This window comes from Terrapene carolina, unplaced genomic scaffold (assembly GCF_002925995.2).
Source record: "Terrapene carolina triunguis isolate 2854851 unplaced genomic scaffold, T_m_triunguis-2.0 Scaffold62, whole genome shotgun sequence".
NCBI lineage: Eukaryota > Metazoa > Chordata > Testudines > Emydidae > Terrapene > Terrapene triunguis.
The window spans coordinates 64,888,478-64,906,839 of NW_020664413.1; the positions used below are offsets into that span (position 1 = coordinate 64,888,478).

The 18,362-nt window shown below is 46.7% G+C and overlaps 1 protein-coding gene across 1 annotated transcript in view; it reads right to left on the bottom strand.

Moving 5' to 3' along the window:
- Positions 1-18,362, bottom strand: part of ABCA12 (ATP binding cassette subfamily A member 12) — a 125,960-nt gene that overhangs the window by 32,146 nt on the left and 75,452 nt on the right. Inside the window, exons 30-39 of the mRNA XM_024206873.2 lie at positions 16,317-16,535; positions 15,461-15,657; positions 14,277-14,437; positions 10,682-10,918; positions 8,171-8,309; positions 6,950-7,202; positions 5,453-5,539; positions 4,311-4,404; positions 2,641-2,768; positions 1,235-1,322 (exon numbers count right to left, since the gene is read on the bottom strand). Of these exons, the coding sequence (XP_024062641.2) occupies positions 1,235-1,322; positions 2,641-2,768; positions 4,311-4,404; positions 5,453-5,539; positions 6,950-7,202; positions 8,171-8,309; positions 10,682-10,918; positions 14,277-14,437; positions 15,461-15,657; positions 16,317-16,535 (1,603 nt within the window). The remainder of the gene's footprint in view (positions 1-1,234; positions 1,323-2,640; positions 2,769-4,310; positions 4,405-5,452; positions 5,540-6,949; positions 7,203-8,170; positions 8,310-10,681; positions 10,919-14,276; positions 14,438-15,460; positions 15,658-16,316; positions 16,536-18,362) is intronic.

The window sequence follows — 18,362 nt, forward strand, 5'->3', positions numbered from 1 at the left end:
AGACAGGGACAAGCAAAATAAGGGAAGGAAACTGAGACAATTTTTAGTTCATTGGCCCATGCAAGCTGCCGATGTCGGGATGGATTTACCACCTGCATGCAATTCAGAAAAGATTATCATATTTCTTGAAATAGCCCAATATTCAGTTGGTCTTCTCTGTCTTGCTACATTAAAAATCAAGCAGTCCCATGACTAAGTACAAATGACTCTACACTACTGCTCAGATTGTGCCCCCTTTACTCACACTGGTGAGCAGTTCCTCACCCAGCGAGGAGTCTATGGATCTACTCACGTGAGCTCACTGATGCGCTTAAGAGAGACGAATCTGGCACTCTGCTAAGTGGTATTCTAGGAGGCAGGGCATTCGTTATCTGCAGCAACGGTTGATTTAAAAGAACTAACACAGTTGCATTTGTAATGCCAGAGAACTAGCACACTATGGGGCAAACTGTCCAGAGCACTTCAAGTGAAGGCCAAATAAGGCTTTTTAATATGAGGCGTGGAAAGTCTGCATAGGAGTTTGATCGATGACCAGGGTAGAGCTGAGGGGAGAAGAGGGTTTCCTGGGCAAAGCCCAGGGACTGCTTCTGTTACTGGGAGGAGAAACCCCAGCTCGCCCTCATACCATGGTGTGTGAACAGTCTAGAACTGAATCACGGTGCCTGACCGGCACTGCTAGATGGCAGGATATAATGGCTTGAGCAGCACTGAAAGACCCCTCTCAAGGGCACTCTTGCTGTCATTCTGGATCCCCTGGGTGCACCTACTGTACCGCAGAGGTGCCCTGGCAGGGAGGATGCAGAGTGAGGGAATGGGGGGGAGGTAGGAGGAGAGGACAGGAGTCCTGGCGAGGCCAGGCTAGGTGAGTCGTTACTGGAGCGAAGTCGCAGCGGCTGGGGAGAGTCAGGGCCTGTGGAAGTGAAGAGCTGGGCTCTGGGTGGTGCAGGTCGTGGATGCAGCAAGAGTAACAGAGTTAGGGGGAGCTGAGGGGCACAGTGTCCCTCCCTTCACCAGTGGAGGTGAATCCAGCTCCTTCAATTTCTTTTTCCCTCCTTCATTCTCTTTCATTGAATTTCCTTTGTGTTAATGGTCATCTAGAGGAGTTCTGTGCTTACTCAGTAATGCCCCTAAAACACACAAGGACATTAATCTTGCTTCACCTTCATTTAGCAATGGACGTTTCAGTTGCCTGCCCGCTCGGCACTCCTGCATTGCAGCAGGAGGCATTCATTACCTTAGTTAGTGTTCTGTCTGCAGGCACTGGGTGTATATCAAACTTGAGGTCAGTAGTCAAAGGCAACCCAAAGCTCCAGCCGCCATATCTGCATGGTAAACAATACAGCAAAATGCATTATTGTCATTGGAAAGATGCCGGGCTAGATCCTTGGCAGGTGTGAATGGCATTAGTTCCGCTGAAGTCACTGGAGGTGCGTCAATTTCTCATGGGGCCTACAGGCACTATACAATGAATGATCATCACAGGCCTCACCCTGGATTCACACAGGCAGGGCCCCCCCGGAGGGGGGGGCAAGTGGGGCAATTTGTCCCAGGCCCCGGGCCCCGCAGGGGCCCTGCGAGCCCTGGCCAAAAATCCCTTCCCTGGCTACTCACCCGGCGGCGGTCCGGGTCTTTGGCGGCACTTTGGCGGCGGGTCCTTCACTGCTCCCGAAGATGCGGAGCAAGTGAAGGACCCGCTGCCTCCACAGTCTCGGAGCGCCACCCAGTGAGTACAAGCTCCGCAGCAGGTGGTACCTTTTTTTATGTCCGCTCCCCCGCTTTGCACCAGGCCCCCCGAATCCTCTGGGCGGCCCTGCACACAGGTGCAGGTGAGAACAGGATTTGGGCCAGTGTTTGTAGTGTGGCCCAGTTAACACTGCTGCAGGAGCCTTTACTTTTGAAAAGAAAGTAAAAAGACAACAATTCAGCTAAGTCCTGATCTGTGTCGACAGACACGATTCTGAAATGCATTTTGGTTGCTGCAGAGTCACGCTATTTTTCTACCCTCTTTAGTGGTACAATTCCACATTTGTGGAAGATTTGCATGGAAGATGAACAGTTCCCTTTCAATCAGTATGGAGAGTAGGTTTTTCCTTGACTAATTTAACTGTACATTTAATTTTGCACTTTAGCACTTTACACACACAAACCCAGCTTGTGCTAAACAGCGCCGGGTAGCATAAGGCACTGATTTAGCAAAGCGTCTTAAGCATGTACTTAATCTTAACTTCAATGGACTGAAGCACACATTTGAAATGAAGCACCCACTTAGATTCTGTGTTGAATGAGAGTTTAGGTGCACAATCTCTGTAGAAGTCTTGCTTAACTGGGCATTCTGCCAGATTTCTTTCCTTAAGTTTCTATATTGGACAAAGGCTTTTCTTCAAAATCCATCAGAGTAAAGGGGGAAGGGTGCCCATTACAGCTGCACCTTTCAGTAGTTATGTATATGTTTAAGACTCAGTGCAGCCAGCATGGAGTCCCACCACACTTTAAAGTAACCGCCTTGTGCCTATCTCAACAAGCAACATGAAAATGAATATAAAATGGCTGCCTTCCTAAAGGGGAATCAAACACATAAGAAGCCACTGGCCAGTGATACAGAAGACAAAGAGAAAGAGAAGAAATAATTGTATGCTCGACCTTTTCTGGAGGAAATCTTTGGCAGTTGCTAGAAGGTACGTTTCCACATCGTGCCCAGTAAGATTATAAATCATCCGAGAGGAAAAAGTTCTTTTGTGAGGTGGGGAGAAGTCAATCTTTGGACACGTCTGAAAACAAATTTTAAAAATTGTTCCTTTAATTAAAAACATCACAAGGCAAAATTGACGTTTCCCCCCCAAGGGTCAATTCTTCACAAAGACAGGAGTCCGGTGCTCTGTAGCATTGGGACATACATTCTGATTAGTGCCCCAATTCAGCAAAACTCTTACACATGTGCCTTAGTTTAAGCACAGGCTTAAATCCACCCCTATTCAGCTAAGCACATGCAGAAGTGCCATTGAAATCAATGAGATTAGGACACGTGCTTAAACCTAACTATACTCTTACGTGTTTTGCTGAATTGAGGCCTAGCATAGTTATCAGGACCTCAGAATTATTGTGGTTCAGACAAGCACCCACACAGTTTGGGTGTTTATCTGTGGGGCCCCCATCTCCAAGCATCTCCCCCTGCAATGAGTTCTCCATCCCTTCCTGTCACCCATATTCTGTAGGTACCCGTGCCATGCAAATAAACAAATACTAGGTAATAATGATAATGTATAAGACAAGGCACAGTAAAAGCTGCTGGATCCAGACTTCTGCACAAAGTTTATCTTCTTGATGGCGAATGCCAATAACAGAGTACTTTCATCTAACGAGAATATTCTAATGAATGCAATTATCCTCTTGAATACAAAATACAGCCCAAAAAGTGTGTGATTGACCCTTGGAGCATGGTATTTAATCCCCCTGCTCTGGCCAAAATTTTCTAAGTGAATTCAGTGCTTGTCAAGGGTGCTAAACTGACATCCCTGGAGAATGCAGTCTTCTGTTCACCTACAGATCAGGTTCAGCACATGGGGAAGCAGCGATTCCTTCCCCATCATAACCACTCCTCAACAATGTGCCTCTACCCTGATCTAGAGCGATGCTTCTAGACATCAGGGGTCAGATCCTGAGCTGGTGTAAACTGGCATAGCTACTCCAATTGGCACCAACTGAGGATCTGGCCCAACAGGTTAGGTCACCCTCTGTGCCTACTCAGCCCTTGACCTCTCTGCTTAGACTAGCTACAAGGGTGCCATTTAATGCCAGCTATGATGATAATATCATGGGTCGGCAGCATGGTCCAGTGTCTGGGGCACTGTACTGAGACTCAGAAGGCCTGGGTTCCTTCATATCCCCGTGCCTCTGATTTGTGGCGTTTAAAGGCAGAAGGGATCATATCACCTCGTCAGACCTATTTCTCCTCCACCCTTTGTCCATTTAGGTCCCGGTCCTGCAAACACATTGAAATCACTGGGGCTACTTGCGGTAGGAGAGCTAAACACACGCGTAAGTGATTGCAGGAGCGGGGCCTTGGGCGGTAAGCAAACTGGGACAGCCTCTCACTATGTTTGTGCATCATGCCCAGCACAAGGAGACTCTGATCCCAGTTAGGGCCTCTAGCAGCTACTTACTATAACACAAGCTAGGATGAATCTGAAGCAGTGACCTGGTGGTAATGAGTGCACAATGCCAGGCCTGTGAGCCATGTGGGCCCAGGATACTAGGTACCTCTTGAGTGTTTTAAATTTACTCTCCCCCATTAAGGTTTAACTCAACTTTACCTGGCTGCTGTCTGTGCAGTTGCACGCAGAATATCTAGTACTCTGGTTTCCATGGAATACCCACTGGCCAAGCATGCTGTCGTTCAAACACACCCTGAAAATGAGCACACGTTACCCTGAGGTTTTCTGTATACAGGCAAGCAGGCGACATGTAATTGCATGATGGCAGAGTCCTAGTGAATGGAATGGAGATGACAGAGCATACGTAGCACATTGCAGAGATTGTTGTTTTTCCTTGGGCCAGGGTGCTTCTCGGGAAGTGCTGAACATCCCTCAGCTCCTACTGACTTCACTGGGGGCTCCGGTTGCTTAGCTCTGCTGATGAGGCGCTTGGCCTTGTTCCTTAGTGGTTCTTGCTAGATCTGTTTCTAGCGATTACGGTGTGAGACTTCTCAGAAAGAGCCTGGTGAGGCTGCTTCAAATCCCCTAGCAAGCAGCCTAAGAAGTTAACATGAAGAGGCCAAAATTATCTTACAAAAGAAACATAACCCCACTCTCAGGGGTGTTGCATTAATTGGATAGTCCTCTGATGGCTGACAAATTGTGTCTAGGCAGCACAAATATTTCTCTGCACGGCACACAATGTACTAAGTCACTCAGGAATTATCAGCAGCTACTGCACGGACCCCCTGAAGACTGAGCAGTAAAATCCCAGGTAACCCCATCCTCTGCCCACTCAGCCAAAAGATACGAGAGCTTTCAAGCTTGGATGTTTCCCTGGCCTCCGAGGCTAGACTGTGATAGGCTTCCTCATGTTGAGTACTACCCAAGGTATTAGTACTGGTCTATATTGACTACAGGGTAACCCTTACCACCTAGGATGAGAACTTATGCATGTGAATAAATTCAGAGAAGTAAGTGCTCACCACAGTGAGTGTGGGCTGCACAATCTAGTCCTTCGAGTTTAGCACAGTTTGATTTTCTTCATAAATTTAAGGAGTTTTAAAATCAGATTGCTTCAAAACGTGAGTCTATCTTTGGGAACTCTGGCAAGAGATGAAGCCTTTTTTGATGTGTCTCCAGGGTATGAAAACTTTGCAGATGATCAAAGGATGTTATTAATACCTGACAGTTATTAATTTTATGTCATTTCCTTTTTACAGATTAGGAATTTAAAAAGAAGGAGAGGAAGAACTACTTACGAATTGCTTTCATTCAAGCATGTGTTATCTGTTCCAGGGAAAGAAAGCATGGAAGCAACTAAAGCATCTGTGGTCTCATTAAAGTTCCTAAGATTTAACAAAGAAAGAGAGAAGTGTTCAAGATACTTTCATTATGGACCCAGTAGTAAAAACCCAACCACGGAAAGAAATAAGGATTGGAAATGAATTATTTTAGGCCCTGGTGCTGCAAGCACATGTGTAACTTTAAGGATAAGAGTTGTTCCACTGGTTTCCACAGGACTGCTCATATGCTTAAAGTTACATATATGCTTCAGTGTTGTGCTGAATTCAGGCCTGAGGGGGGTCACTTTGGCGTATACAATTATGTCTGTTCTGAATTTCGTTTCAAATGAGAACCATCTATTGTGATTTCAAGTAATGTAGTTACAACAGGTACATGTCTCCATTCTCACCTCCATCATTTCCCCCATCTTCTGTGAAGCCAAAAAACTCTAGTCCACTAAAAGAAGAGCCTCCCTCCAAACCCATCTATCTGGCAGTGTTTGCCTGAAACAACCCACCCTGTTAGCAGGAATAGGTCATGCTGGGAATGGAGGATGTGAGTTCTGCTGACTCACTGAAGAAGGTGGCTTTGGCTCCCCACCCCACCCAAATAGCAGTTGGCTAGAAAGAGAGGACATGAGCGGTGCTAAGGTAGGAACTCTAAGAGCAACAAAGCAGTGGGGAGAAGGCTTGAGCTGAATTTGGTATTTCTAACTTAAGGACCAGGTCTACTGGAGACAGCCAGGAAACGTCATTATTGAATTAGAAAGCTGCACGTTACATTCATTTGAGTAATTGAGGTTTTGGAGAAGTCGGGGGCTGGTTTTAAGCATAATGAAGTCTTTATGCTTAGGAAGACCCCAAGGCTTCAATAGGGAAGGGCTTACATACTGAAATCAAACCTCAGGCGTGGGGTGGGAGAGGAGACATGACTAACCTTTGGATAACTGAGAGGTTTGGTTAAGTGAGGCCTAGATAATGGAGCCTCTGCTTTTTTACGAAGGTGGGAAGAGAGCGGCAGATGGGCCCACAACATGAGTTGGGAGCTAGAATTCAGTCCCAGACCTGTAATCTTGTAGCCTGGAGCTGAAGGCCCCAGGGTTGGGAATAGGTACACCCCCTCTTCTCATTACAAAAAGGAAGTGAAATATATCCCTTTGGGCAAGATGGCTGCTGTCAGAAGTGGATTTCAATGACAAATACAATAGACACCTTAGAGCACATACTTCAGAGTTAATTTATAGGGAGAGATATTAAGTTATTCAAGCTATTTTTTTAAGTTTTCAGATTGCTGGGTTTAGCAAAACTGTTCTCCCAGACAGACCTGCTAGGAATATGACTTTATTATTACATGGTTTTCTGTGTAACATTTTTCCACTGGATTTGCTTGGTCACTCTCCTGACAGCACAATCTGCCATTTTATAAACAATCGGTAAAACTGGTTTAATAATAATAAAAAAAGAGAGACTTACCCAAAGAAATCTGCCTGCCCTGAGGAACCATACAGGGAGGGAGAAAGGTGGAGTTCTGGGTATTCAGCCACCTCAGTTCTCAATGTGCTGAGGCCCATGGCTACCGTCACAAAGATCACGGGTAGGATGCCCTGAGTAAAAAAGCCTTTCAAGTTCCGTCGGGTGTGGTGGAACCTCTTAATGAAAACGGCCGTTGTCTTCTTGAGCAGCAGTGGCAAACCGGTCACCCTTTTTGATCTGACCAGGGCTTGGTCTGTGCATGATAAAGAGAACCCCACTTAGCACTTGTCATTGTCAAAACACTTCACAGTTATGAATCAACCCCCCAACACCTCTGTGAGGTAGGTAAATATTGCTGTTCCCATTTACAGATGGAGAGATTGGGGCTAGAAGGCTAAATGATTTACCCAAGGCCAGAGTGTCAGAGCTGGGATTAGAACTCAGGCACCCCAAGATCAGGTCACTACATCACATCTCTCTTGCACAGACTCCTGCCAGTGTGTGAGAGGAACCGAGCCGTCTACCTGTTTTAAAAATTTATATGCTGCCCCCGTTCCCCCTTTTGTGCTATCTGATCACCTCACAATCTTTAATGCATTTACTCTGCCCTAGCTGTGTTGGTACTCCACAAAATTAAAGGTCTTTCCAGGTAGTTTCTTTGAGGCTGGTCTAATTTTTATAAATAATCATCTGCATCTGTTATGGTGATTACACTCAGATGCACATTTGCACCTTTACCGAGAGCTGTATTTGATTGGATTAAATAATAATAATACCCAGCTCTTATCTAGCACTTTTCATCAATAGAGCTCAAGGCATTTTTCAAAGGAGGTCAGTCTCGTTGTCCCCATGTACAGATGACAAGAGTGAGTCACAGGGTGGTGACATAACTTACACATGGTCACCCAGCAGGCCAAGGACCGAGCCAGGAATAGAAGCTGGTTCTCTTGAGTCCCAATCCTGTGTTCTAAGGAGGGACTTATTTAACAGAAGGTGGGTAAAAAAATACATGGAGGACTTCTTTTGTGATTCAGACAATTAGAAACCAGTGTTATTATAAAACTATTACGGACTGTACTTGTATTGGACAGATGATGATTGGTTGGCTGAAGTTTGGTCTGTATTTAACCAAAGAACAGAGACAATGTGTTTGATGCTCAGTCTAGCTGTCATTAATTACAGTTGGTATAAATTGGGAATAAAATCGCGTTAAATGAGTACCATCTCTTTCAGTGAAGCTATCAGTGCTCAGAGACATCTCCTTGCTGTCCATTAATCCACTGGGCCCAGGCACCTGTTGGGACAATCCAGGATCATGCTGTTTGTCTTTCTCCAGGTCTTTAGTCAGGTTAAGAAATACCTACAGGACAAGAAAACAAAAGAGAAGAATATTCCAAGTTGCAATCATTCCCTAGCATAACAACAAAACAGAACTACCATTCAGCTTGTCTCCTTATCATCCAGACCTTCATGAGACATTGTGAGATTCAGAGACACCCCTCTGAATTAAAGTCCCCTCCCTGCTGTCCTCCTTGCTCTGGACGAGGTGTAAATTTGCCCCTTTTGATGGAGTGATTGATCTTTGATTATTAGCAGGTAAATAGGCCCAATGGCCTGTGATGGGATGTTAGATGGGGTGGAATCGGAGTTACTACAGAGAATTCTTTCCTGGGTGTCTGGCTGGTGAGCCTTGCCCACATGCTCAGGGTTTAGCTGATTGCCATATTTGGGGTCAGGAAGGAATTTTCCTCTGAGGCAGATTGGCAGAAGCCCTGGAGGTTTTTCGCCTTCCTCTGCAGCGTGGGGCACGGGTCACTTGCTGGAGGATTCTCTGCACCTTGAGGTCTTTAAACCATGATTTGAGGACTTCAATAACTCAGACATAGGTTAGGGGTTTGTTACAGGAGTGGGTGGGTGAGAATCTGTGACCTGCGTTGTGCAGGAGGTCAGACTAGATGATCATAATGGTCCCTTCTGATCTTAAAGTCTATGAGTCTATGAGTGGCTTCCTCTTTACTGTGCACCCTATGAGTTACTCTGGCTAGTGAGTGAGTCTCCAACCCTCTGGGTTCCCTCTCTGCCTGTTCACTTGCAGTGGGGCATACTGAGTAAGAAGCCTTTGCTTGCCCCAGTGAGAGGGCCTTCCTTCACTGTGGAGTTATCCCGAGCTATCTACACTCAAGTGACTTTTCTTGAGTAGCCTAGTTCGAGTGAGAGGCCACGCTGTGAAATAACACGCGAGTTGCTGTGTCCGCACTGGCGCTGCACCAACTTATGTGTGGCACGCCGACTTCTGGGGACACATCCCATGATTCTTAGCACTGCGGTTACACTTTTCCCCAGTGAATTACGGAAGAACTTGTCTGGGCACATGAGGGGAATTGTGGAAAGGCATTGGAAGACTAGCAGCACTCGAGTGGCAATAGGCGGTATGTGCACAGCAGAGTGGTCGTGTTGTCAACTGAAAAGTTGTGTTCATTCAGGTTTTACCCTATACCCTCTTCAGTCTTGTCTTTACTAGGCAAAAATGGTGTGTTCTTGACTTGCAGTGAAATCGTAGTGAAGACAAGGCAATTTCTGGCTGTCAGACAAGTCAGCAAGTAGAGTTAAGGATTACTGGGAAGCCTAGCTTTTAACTTGACCTGCTAACCCATGTGAAAACCACAAATTGCCTTGGATTTTACCTCAAGTTCATGAACTCAAGTTAAGAACACACTTTTTTGCCTACTGAAGACACAGCCTAATGGGCCAGCCAAATTAAAAGCACTCAAGTTAGGGGGTTTTGTGGGGATGGGCAACACCCATGTTAAGTCAAGTTAACTTTGCAGTGAAGACAAGTCCAGGGAGATCTGTTCAAGGGGGCAATGGGAGCCTTTTGCCCCCTTACTGCACTGCTAGGAAAGGACTGTGATAACCTAGCCCTTAATTTTTTTTAATTATTTTATGTTTAGCTGAATGCCTGTGTTTGCTGGGAGTTAATGATTCAGCAGTGGGAAATAAATCTTCTTCACAAGAAATGTCAGCAGATTCTCAACACTAGCCTCACAGTGACTTTGGCTGGGACAGAGAAAACACATTTTCTGGGGGTCCCAATTATTTTTGCCTCTGTAGAGTCCAACGGGTCAGACTGGGCACCTGGACCAATGCCTCTCCGGCGGCCCCCATCAGTTTCTGAAGAATTTACTCTTTCATCTGAAAACATTTATGTTAGTGAACTAAAGCTTCTGAATGGGAAACGATGCAGCACTGTCTCTTTGAGTTTGCAGACAGACAGATGGAGATAGTCATTCTGAGTGGCCTATATGGTGTTCACCCTGAAGCATAATGAACAACATACAAAATGTCAATATTACGAACTCTCTCACTCTGATTGTTTCAGCTGAAACACCCTGATTCATTGGGATTGCCAAAAGAAGTTAAGTAGCACATCACCACTCCCGTTTCCCCACCCCCATCACCTCTTTTTCCTAAGAAGATACTGAAAAACACTGAGCGAGGTGGGAATTTTTGGTGAGCCAGAACATTCTCTTTGTTGGACTTTAAAAAAAATAGAATTACAACAAAACACAAAACCCAGTGGGGGGCGGAAGCCAGCCGACAAACCTACCAAAACCCAACAACCCACCATTCGTGTCGCTGGTTGGCCCCAAAGCAGAATTATAGATCTTTGGGAAAGTTAATCACCAACACTCCATATCATTTAATTAAAACTAAAAGATGTTGAACTCATACCTCTTCCACGGTGGTGTCGGAAATGCCATAGCAGCCAATGTGGAGATCACTCAAGCCGGTATCTAGAGCCCTCAGGAGAGATTGATACGCTCCAGAGACTCTGGAGTTGAATGGCGGAAGTACATACACAAGCTCTCCACCAACATCTTCCTTGAGATAAGCTTCTGGGAGGTGTGACTGGATCAGGGAGGTCACTGCTGAGGTGTCATACTCCTCTGTCAGGGTCTGGTTTGGACACTAAGAAAACAAGATATTACTCAATGATCAAATATCAATCAGGCGTGCCAGCCTCCTAACCCATGACTTTATCTGCGAGTGTTATGTGAACCAATTATCTTCAAGACACGAGACACCAATTTTATCAAAGGCAGATGAAATGGTCTTACAGCTGAGTCACTGGACTGGGCCGCAGGAGATCTGGATTCGAGGTCCAGCTCTGCCATAGATGTGGGTGACCTTGGGCAAGTCACTTAGAGTATGTCTCCATGGCAGCTGAGAGTGAGCCGCCCAGCCTGGGTAGACAGACTAGCACTCGCATGTTGAAAATAGCTGTGAGTATGATACAGCTCCAGCAGAGACACAGGCTAGCCACCTGAGCTCTAACCCACCCGACCCCTTGCGTCTCTGCCAAAGCTGCAATGTCCACACAGTTATTTTCAGCGTGCTCTTGCTAGTCTGTGTTCCCAGGCTGGGCAGCTCGCTCCCAGATGCAGTGTAGACATACCCTTTGGCCCAGATCTTGAAAAGTGGGTAGGCACTTAATTCCCATTTATTTAAATTGGAGTTCGGCACCTATGTCCCTCTGAGGAGCTGGGCCTTAGGCTTTCTGTGTCTCACTTCCCCACCTGTAAAATGGAGCTAGTAATATTCACTTTGTCTCTCTTATTTATTTAGACTGTGAGCTCTTTGGGGCATGAACTGTCTCTCACCACGTGTCTGCAAAGTACCCTGCCTGGCAGGGCTTTTGCTGCTACCATAATATCAATAGCAGATTTCTTCCTCTGTGAAGTGGCATAACACTCCGCTCCAGGGAAGACATTTCCCATGGACTCTCCCCACTGCCGGTTTCTCCGAACTACTGAATTTACATTCGACAGGCGGCTTTGCCTTTAACCTCCCATGATATCCTGTTCCTCTTTTAGAATGGAGGACGTCTATGTTCCAGCTTTCAGGGGGGCAAAGGGGCTGGGTCAATGGCCTAGTTAGAGAACTCTCTGCTCTGAGGCAAACTCAAGGCTGCTGCCCCTTGTTAGTCTCTTCCTCACAGAGCTGGCCCAGCACTCAGCCCCTGGGGCATGGGGGCTTTAGCTGGCCCAGTATCATTTAGCAATAGCAGTAGGGTTGACAGCCAGTTCTCTCTGTGGATGGAATGGCTTATGCTGGTAGACCATCATAGACCTCAGCACAGGCGCAGAGAGTGGAGTGAGGAGGATGGAGACTGAAGCTCGCATTTCATTGTCAGAAGGAACACAGAACCTCTAAAAGACTTTACTCCTAGGGGAATTCTGTGCCACTGCGCATCTGCAGAATTTATGTCCCCCACAGATTTCTTTGCTTCCCTGCAGAAAAATGACTTTCTGACAGGGAAGCAAAGCAAAGATATAAGAGCAGTCAAGCAACCCTGCCCAGCAGTATGTTTTGGGGGCCCAGGGCAGATGGCAGAGAGGTAAATCACTGTGGGTCAGGAGGCAGGACTGGGGAAGACCTGGCTGGTGGCTCCTACCCTGTAGGCTCAGCCGCTAGTCCCGGCTGGGCAGGGGAGGATGGGACTTCCTCTTCCCTTCCACCGCATCTGAGGCTGGGTCAGATCCACCACCAGATTTCTCCCCCAGCTGAAGGAAGCTCTGCAAACTCCCCGAATGCCCACTTCCTGCACCCATCGCTCCTCAGCTGCAGGGGGAGGGATTCCTGTACGGGGAGCTGCTCCCCCATTCGCCCAACCCCTGTGCATCCAGACCTCCTCATACCCAGACCCTCCTGCCGAGTCTCACAACCCCGACACACTCAGAACCCCCTCCCGATGAGCCCCACTCCCCCTGCACCTGGACCACCCTGACAAGCCACCCACACCCAGACCCCTCCTGCTGATCCCCAACCACCTTCACCTGGACACCCCTGCAGAGTCCCAATACCGTTCACCCAGAACCCCCCAACAAGTCCCTGTGCATCCAGATCCCCCCTGCACCTGGATCTCCCACTATGTCACCTACACCCAGATTGCCCCACACAGAACCCTCTCAACCCACACCTGGATCCCCCCCACACTAAGCCCCTCCACACTTGGATCCTGCCTTGCTGAGCCTGCCTGCCCACACCTGGTGCACCTGGCACAGAGGGGCAGGGCCCTGCGGTGTTTCTGGGGCAAGACCAGTCCTTGCGCTGTGTCAGGGTTGGGTCCAGCCTCACTGCTGAGTCCATGTCCCGGGGGGCGCTGCACAGTGATCTCCCACCTCTGTGCAGCCAGTGGCCTGTGCTCTGCACTGCCATGCTGGAGCCTCCACATTTATTTGACAAATAAAATTTGCAGAATTTTAAAATATTGTGCGCAGAATTTTTATTTTTCTGGTGCAGAATTTTTATTTTTTTTTGGCGCAGAATGCCCTCAGGAGTAATAAGATCAGCTACTTGGTAATCAGAAGTGGGGATGCCATGGCGAAGGAAATCCTCCACCCCCTGGGGAATTTCTCTATTTTCTGGTTACATCCCACTATTTTCTTTCTTGTCCCCAGCATACCAGAATAAAACCTTGCTCACAAAGGCCCCCTTTCAGAAAAGCACTTCAGCACGTGCCTAACTTTAAGCAAGTGCTTAAGCCCCATTGGCCTAGGCTGAGATTTTCAAAAGCACCGAGGCTGGTCAGGACCACAACTCCCATTGATTTTAAATGTGGGACCTTCATCTGCTTTTGGAGATCCTTCCTTCCAGCTTACTTTAGGGATAAGCATGAGTGCAAGCTAAGAAAGCTGAGAAACACTGGGCCAAGATTCCCAGAGGCTTTCCCTGCTTTAGACAGCCAGGAGGAGAGAAGACTCACCCTTCCCTAAATTCCCCTTTGACTCAGCTTCCTGTTCCTTTTGTACCCCACCTGAGCAGCCACGTGACTGGAAGGCACCCATAAACCCTTTACCTGTTCCCAGTGTGGTTAAGTGCTGAATCAGGACTCAAGATTTCATTTTGATTCACTCCACCACTTATGGCTCGTCTGGGGAAACACAGACTGGCAAAGCTACCCTGGAATAACTATTCCACTGTAGCTATTCCAGAATAATTCCCCAAGTGGGAACTCTTCTGAAATAAAAGTGACTTTATTCTGGAATAATATCATTTTTAATCTGGAATAAAGGGTCCATACATGAGAAGGTATTCCAGAATCGCTATTCTGGTCAATTTCCACCATGTAGATAAGACCTTCTACCAACCTTTCTATAGTGCGCTTGATTTTTTATGGGATGCCATTATTTGCCTCTCTCTTCTCAATCCTGTTATACTATGGAACTCAGGCCCCTTGAAGGTATTTCAAATTGGGCAACCAAAACCACCAGTTATTTTTGAAAATTTCAGCCTAAACTTCTTCAGTTCCAACACAGTTACAAACCTTCTTCTTAGTGAGAGTCAGGTGGTATCCATCACCGAACGTTTCTTTGAGATAGAATGGAGACCCACAGCATTTGAGTCCTCCATGTTCCAGGAACGCAATTCGGTCACTCAAAACTTCCGCTTCATCCAAGTGATGGGTAGAGAGAATAATTGTTCGGCCTGGAAAATGCATATGAAAACAAAGCAAAGACACATGATAGAATAAATGGAGATTTTGAAATATGTGGTACAGGGAAAAGACACAGTCAAATGAGGGCTACAGATAGTGCATAGAATATCATATGTACATGTCTAGAATTAATATTGGAGTTGATTAAGAGGCAACATTAGGAAGAAACTGAAAACTCCCCTTAGTGCTGTGGCAGAGTTAATTTTTCAAAATGAATTTAGCAGAAGAGAACAGGGTCCAATCAAGGGTCTGAAAAGACCCTATTCCCCACAAAGCCCAGCTCTTTGTGGTCTCCATATCCCATAGTCCATGGAGGTTTTTGGAGAGGCAGAGAAAGGTGGTACCAATGGATCTTCCACTAGCTATAGATCCAGAGGTGCTTGGGCTGTGTAGCTTCATCCATCCCTATGGCTGGAGTAGTGCCCCTGGAGCAGTCCTGCTGCTACTTCATAGCCCAGGGAGAAGGAGTCTGGCCTGGTTGAAACATTCAGCCCTCAGACCAGTTACTTAGGTGCTAGTACAAGATCGGGCATGAATCATGCGGATTGTCAGTCAGGCCCCTTTCATGAAGTTGTTAAATTAATTAAGACTTTGAGAAAATTGCTCCCTCATTGTTGAATGGTTTATAATTCTTCTGGAAATATTTTGCAAGGACTGGGGACCTGATCCAAAGCCCACTGAAGACTCTAATTCACTTAAATGAGCTTTGGATCAGAGCCTGGATGAGGGACACAATTGCTCGGCCAAGCCTGCGCACACCCATTCTTGAACATCCAACCATCTTCCAACCAACCCTAATCCCGCCATTAGCATCAAGGGTAACTTTTACTGCCAGTGCCCCCGTTTCTAAATGTGACTACTGCTGCTGGAGTTTCATGTGTAAGAATCTTGGGTAACGTTTTCAAAAGCAACTAAGGACCCTAAGTCCCATTTTCAAAAGTGATGTAGCCACTTAGGAGCTTCAATCACTTGGGTGCATTTGAAAAACGCTACCCTGAGTCTCTTTACAGTACCTTTTTTATTTTTTGATATAATCTCCCAAATACTCCTCCGAGAGCATGGATCCACACCGGTGGTTGGTTCATCCAAGATCACGACCCTTGAGCCACCAAGGAAAGCTATAGCTATAGACAGTTTTCTTTTCATCCCTCCTGATAGGGAGCCAGTTAGTTTGTGACGATGGTTGTACAAGCCAGTATCCTTCAGAGTCCTTCAAAACACACAAAAAGCCCCCAAAGGCTGCAGTTCAGTTATTTAGCAAAAGGAAGGGAATCTGAATGCATCAAGCAACATTAACGCAAATGAAAAACTGCTCAGGCATGGACTGCTACGCAGAGTTGTCATAATGCAGAATGATAGTTTAACATGTCGCTCAGACACAGGGTTTTTTGTTGTTTTTTTAGGATGCTTCAAAAATTCCATCGGACACGTCAAGGTTAAGGGCAGGATCCTGCGGCTGGAGAACACAAAGCGCCAGATTCACTGGTACGTTCCTGATGCTTTGCATGGTTTGGTGACACAAAGCAGCTATAAACCCATTGTAGCTGGCTCATTGGAGCCCTGTCTCTGGAGTGGTGCAAAGTAGCTGGAACCATAATGGGGAATCTCATCAAGAAGACTATCTACAGTTGATTATAAGTTCCTTGGGACAGGGACCATGTTTTCCTAGATCCAAAAATTTTAGACCAAAAGGGACTACTATAATAACTAGCCTGACCTCCTGCTTAACACAGGCTGTAGAATTTTCCCAGTGATTCCTGCATTGAGTCCAACAGCTTGTGGTGACTCTTATAGCAACACTCTGCGTTAACATGCAAGAACACTGTAGGTGACATATGCTGAGGGAGTGTGACATCCCCATTATCAGACCTTTTCACTTCCTCATCCAGCTCCTGCTCACTCCAGTGCGGGACTTTGATGTAGCCATAGAGCAGCAAATGTTCCTTGGCAGTGAGGTAACTAAATAGCACGTTGTGCTGCATACAGACACCCATGTTCTTCCTGATGAGGTCCTGATCGGTCCTGATATCTTTGCCATAAACAAATATCGTGCCTGATGATGCAGGAAACAGCCCTGTCAAAATAGATCTGGGAGAAAAAAGAAAATGGTGTAAACAAATGCGGAGATTCTGTTCCCCAGGGGCTCCGCTGAGCGCCTAGCAGAATTCCCCTAGCGGGACCCCTAATTTAACTCTCCTTGATTTAGTGCAAGGCAGACACATTCCAGCTGCCAAGGGGAAGTTCCAGATGCCTCTGGGGGCCTACAGCATGAGGAAAGACTGGACTGACCTGTGCAGCCAGGTAAAGAGAAAGGGAGCAATAGGTATCCCCACTTCGCCTTTTTATCCCTCCCCCGTTGCCAATCACAAAGACTCCACGTCATGGCAACGCTCCTTTCAGCCAATGAGGACAAGACAGCTCCCTTCAGAGCCTGTCGACTCTGCTTCTTTGTCTCCGAGATAGCTGGGGAGCCCATAAAAGGATTATTTTATACCGGCAACATACTCAGGGTCTGCCGGCCCAGAGTCGAGGGGCCAAAGTTCAGGTTCTGAACTCAGATCCTCTTTGTGGAAGCACATTACTCTGCCGTCAGGCCACCGGGCTTACCCCACACCTAGATAAATATGGACCCCGAGCTGCTGTTTAGTTACTGAAAAAAACATTGTGAAGATCACTCTAAATTTTAAGAGAGTTTTAGCTGCACTATCTAGTGACCTCCAAATTGCTGGTAACCACATTGGCTTTGAAAGTGAGAGTTCACTGAGTTCATTGCCGTTCTTAGCAAGAAAGAGAGGAAATCATAGACTTCCAGACAATATACCTACAATGAGCACCTCATGTAGTGCAGGTCTCTATCCAGTAGGTTAGTTCAGGCAAATAATTACCTACCCAGCAATACCCAATGGAACCGAGACAAGTACTTTCTCCCCAGAATGATCACTTAGACAATATTGGTCGCTTTCAGAGACTTCCTATAGGGTTTAAAAGGAGAAGCTATTTCTCAAGCTGCCCCTTGGCCTTCCCAGTTGCTACTAAGCCCTGCGCACGAGCTCTTCATTCCCTTGGGACTCCAAACCCTCCCTTAATTGCATTTAAGAAAGGAAAAGAAAGGAACCTGTGACCCCGCTCACCCCTGTCAGAATTTGCCCCAGCTGTCAAGTTCCAGGAAGTCACTACGATTACTCTCACACCATCTGTCACTGTGAGCTTCTCGGAGGATACAGGATGAATTTGTAATCTGTTGAGTCATAACCGTGTGTCTGCCTTTGTGGGTTCAGTCCTCCTAGGGATAACTTTACTTATCAGCTTAATGTACTGCCCGCGTAACGCCTACAGGTTAGTCATTCCTGGGCCTTTCAGTTGTTGCACGGTTTGTTATGCTGTGCTTCGGTTCCAGCCTATCGCTGGGGTGTTGTGGAAGGGAGGAAGGAGGGCCTTGTGTTAAGGCTGCAGCATAGGACTCCAGAGAGGTGGACTTACAGTGGAGAATTCTGGGTTTCATACACTCTACCCTAGACACCTGTGTGACTGATGGAGCTGCTCCTGGAACAATCAGACTCCATCCTAGTCCAGCATAGGGGGCATGTTTGGGGAGCCGGATGAATGTCAATTGTGGGGTGGAGTTCCATTGTGCTACATTGCTCTTGTTGTGATGCATGATTCCTTAGGCTGCTCTTACTCATGCCTGGATTCTGCACAGACCAGCTCACAGCTCCAGAGGTGTAAACAGTTCTCTGGGGGGCACATCATCCCATCATAATGCTGAGCACAGCTTGGACGCAGGGGGATTCCAGTCCTACAGGTCTGTTTTAAGATTCGTTAGTTAAAAATCCTAATAATGAAAACATGCAGACCTGGCAGAACTGAAAGGCCAATAGATTATCCCATTGCTCTTCCCAGCCCAGCAGACTCATT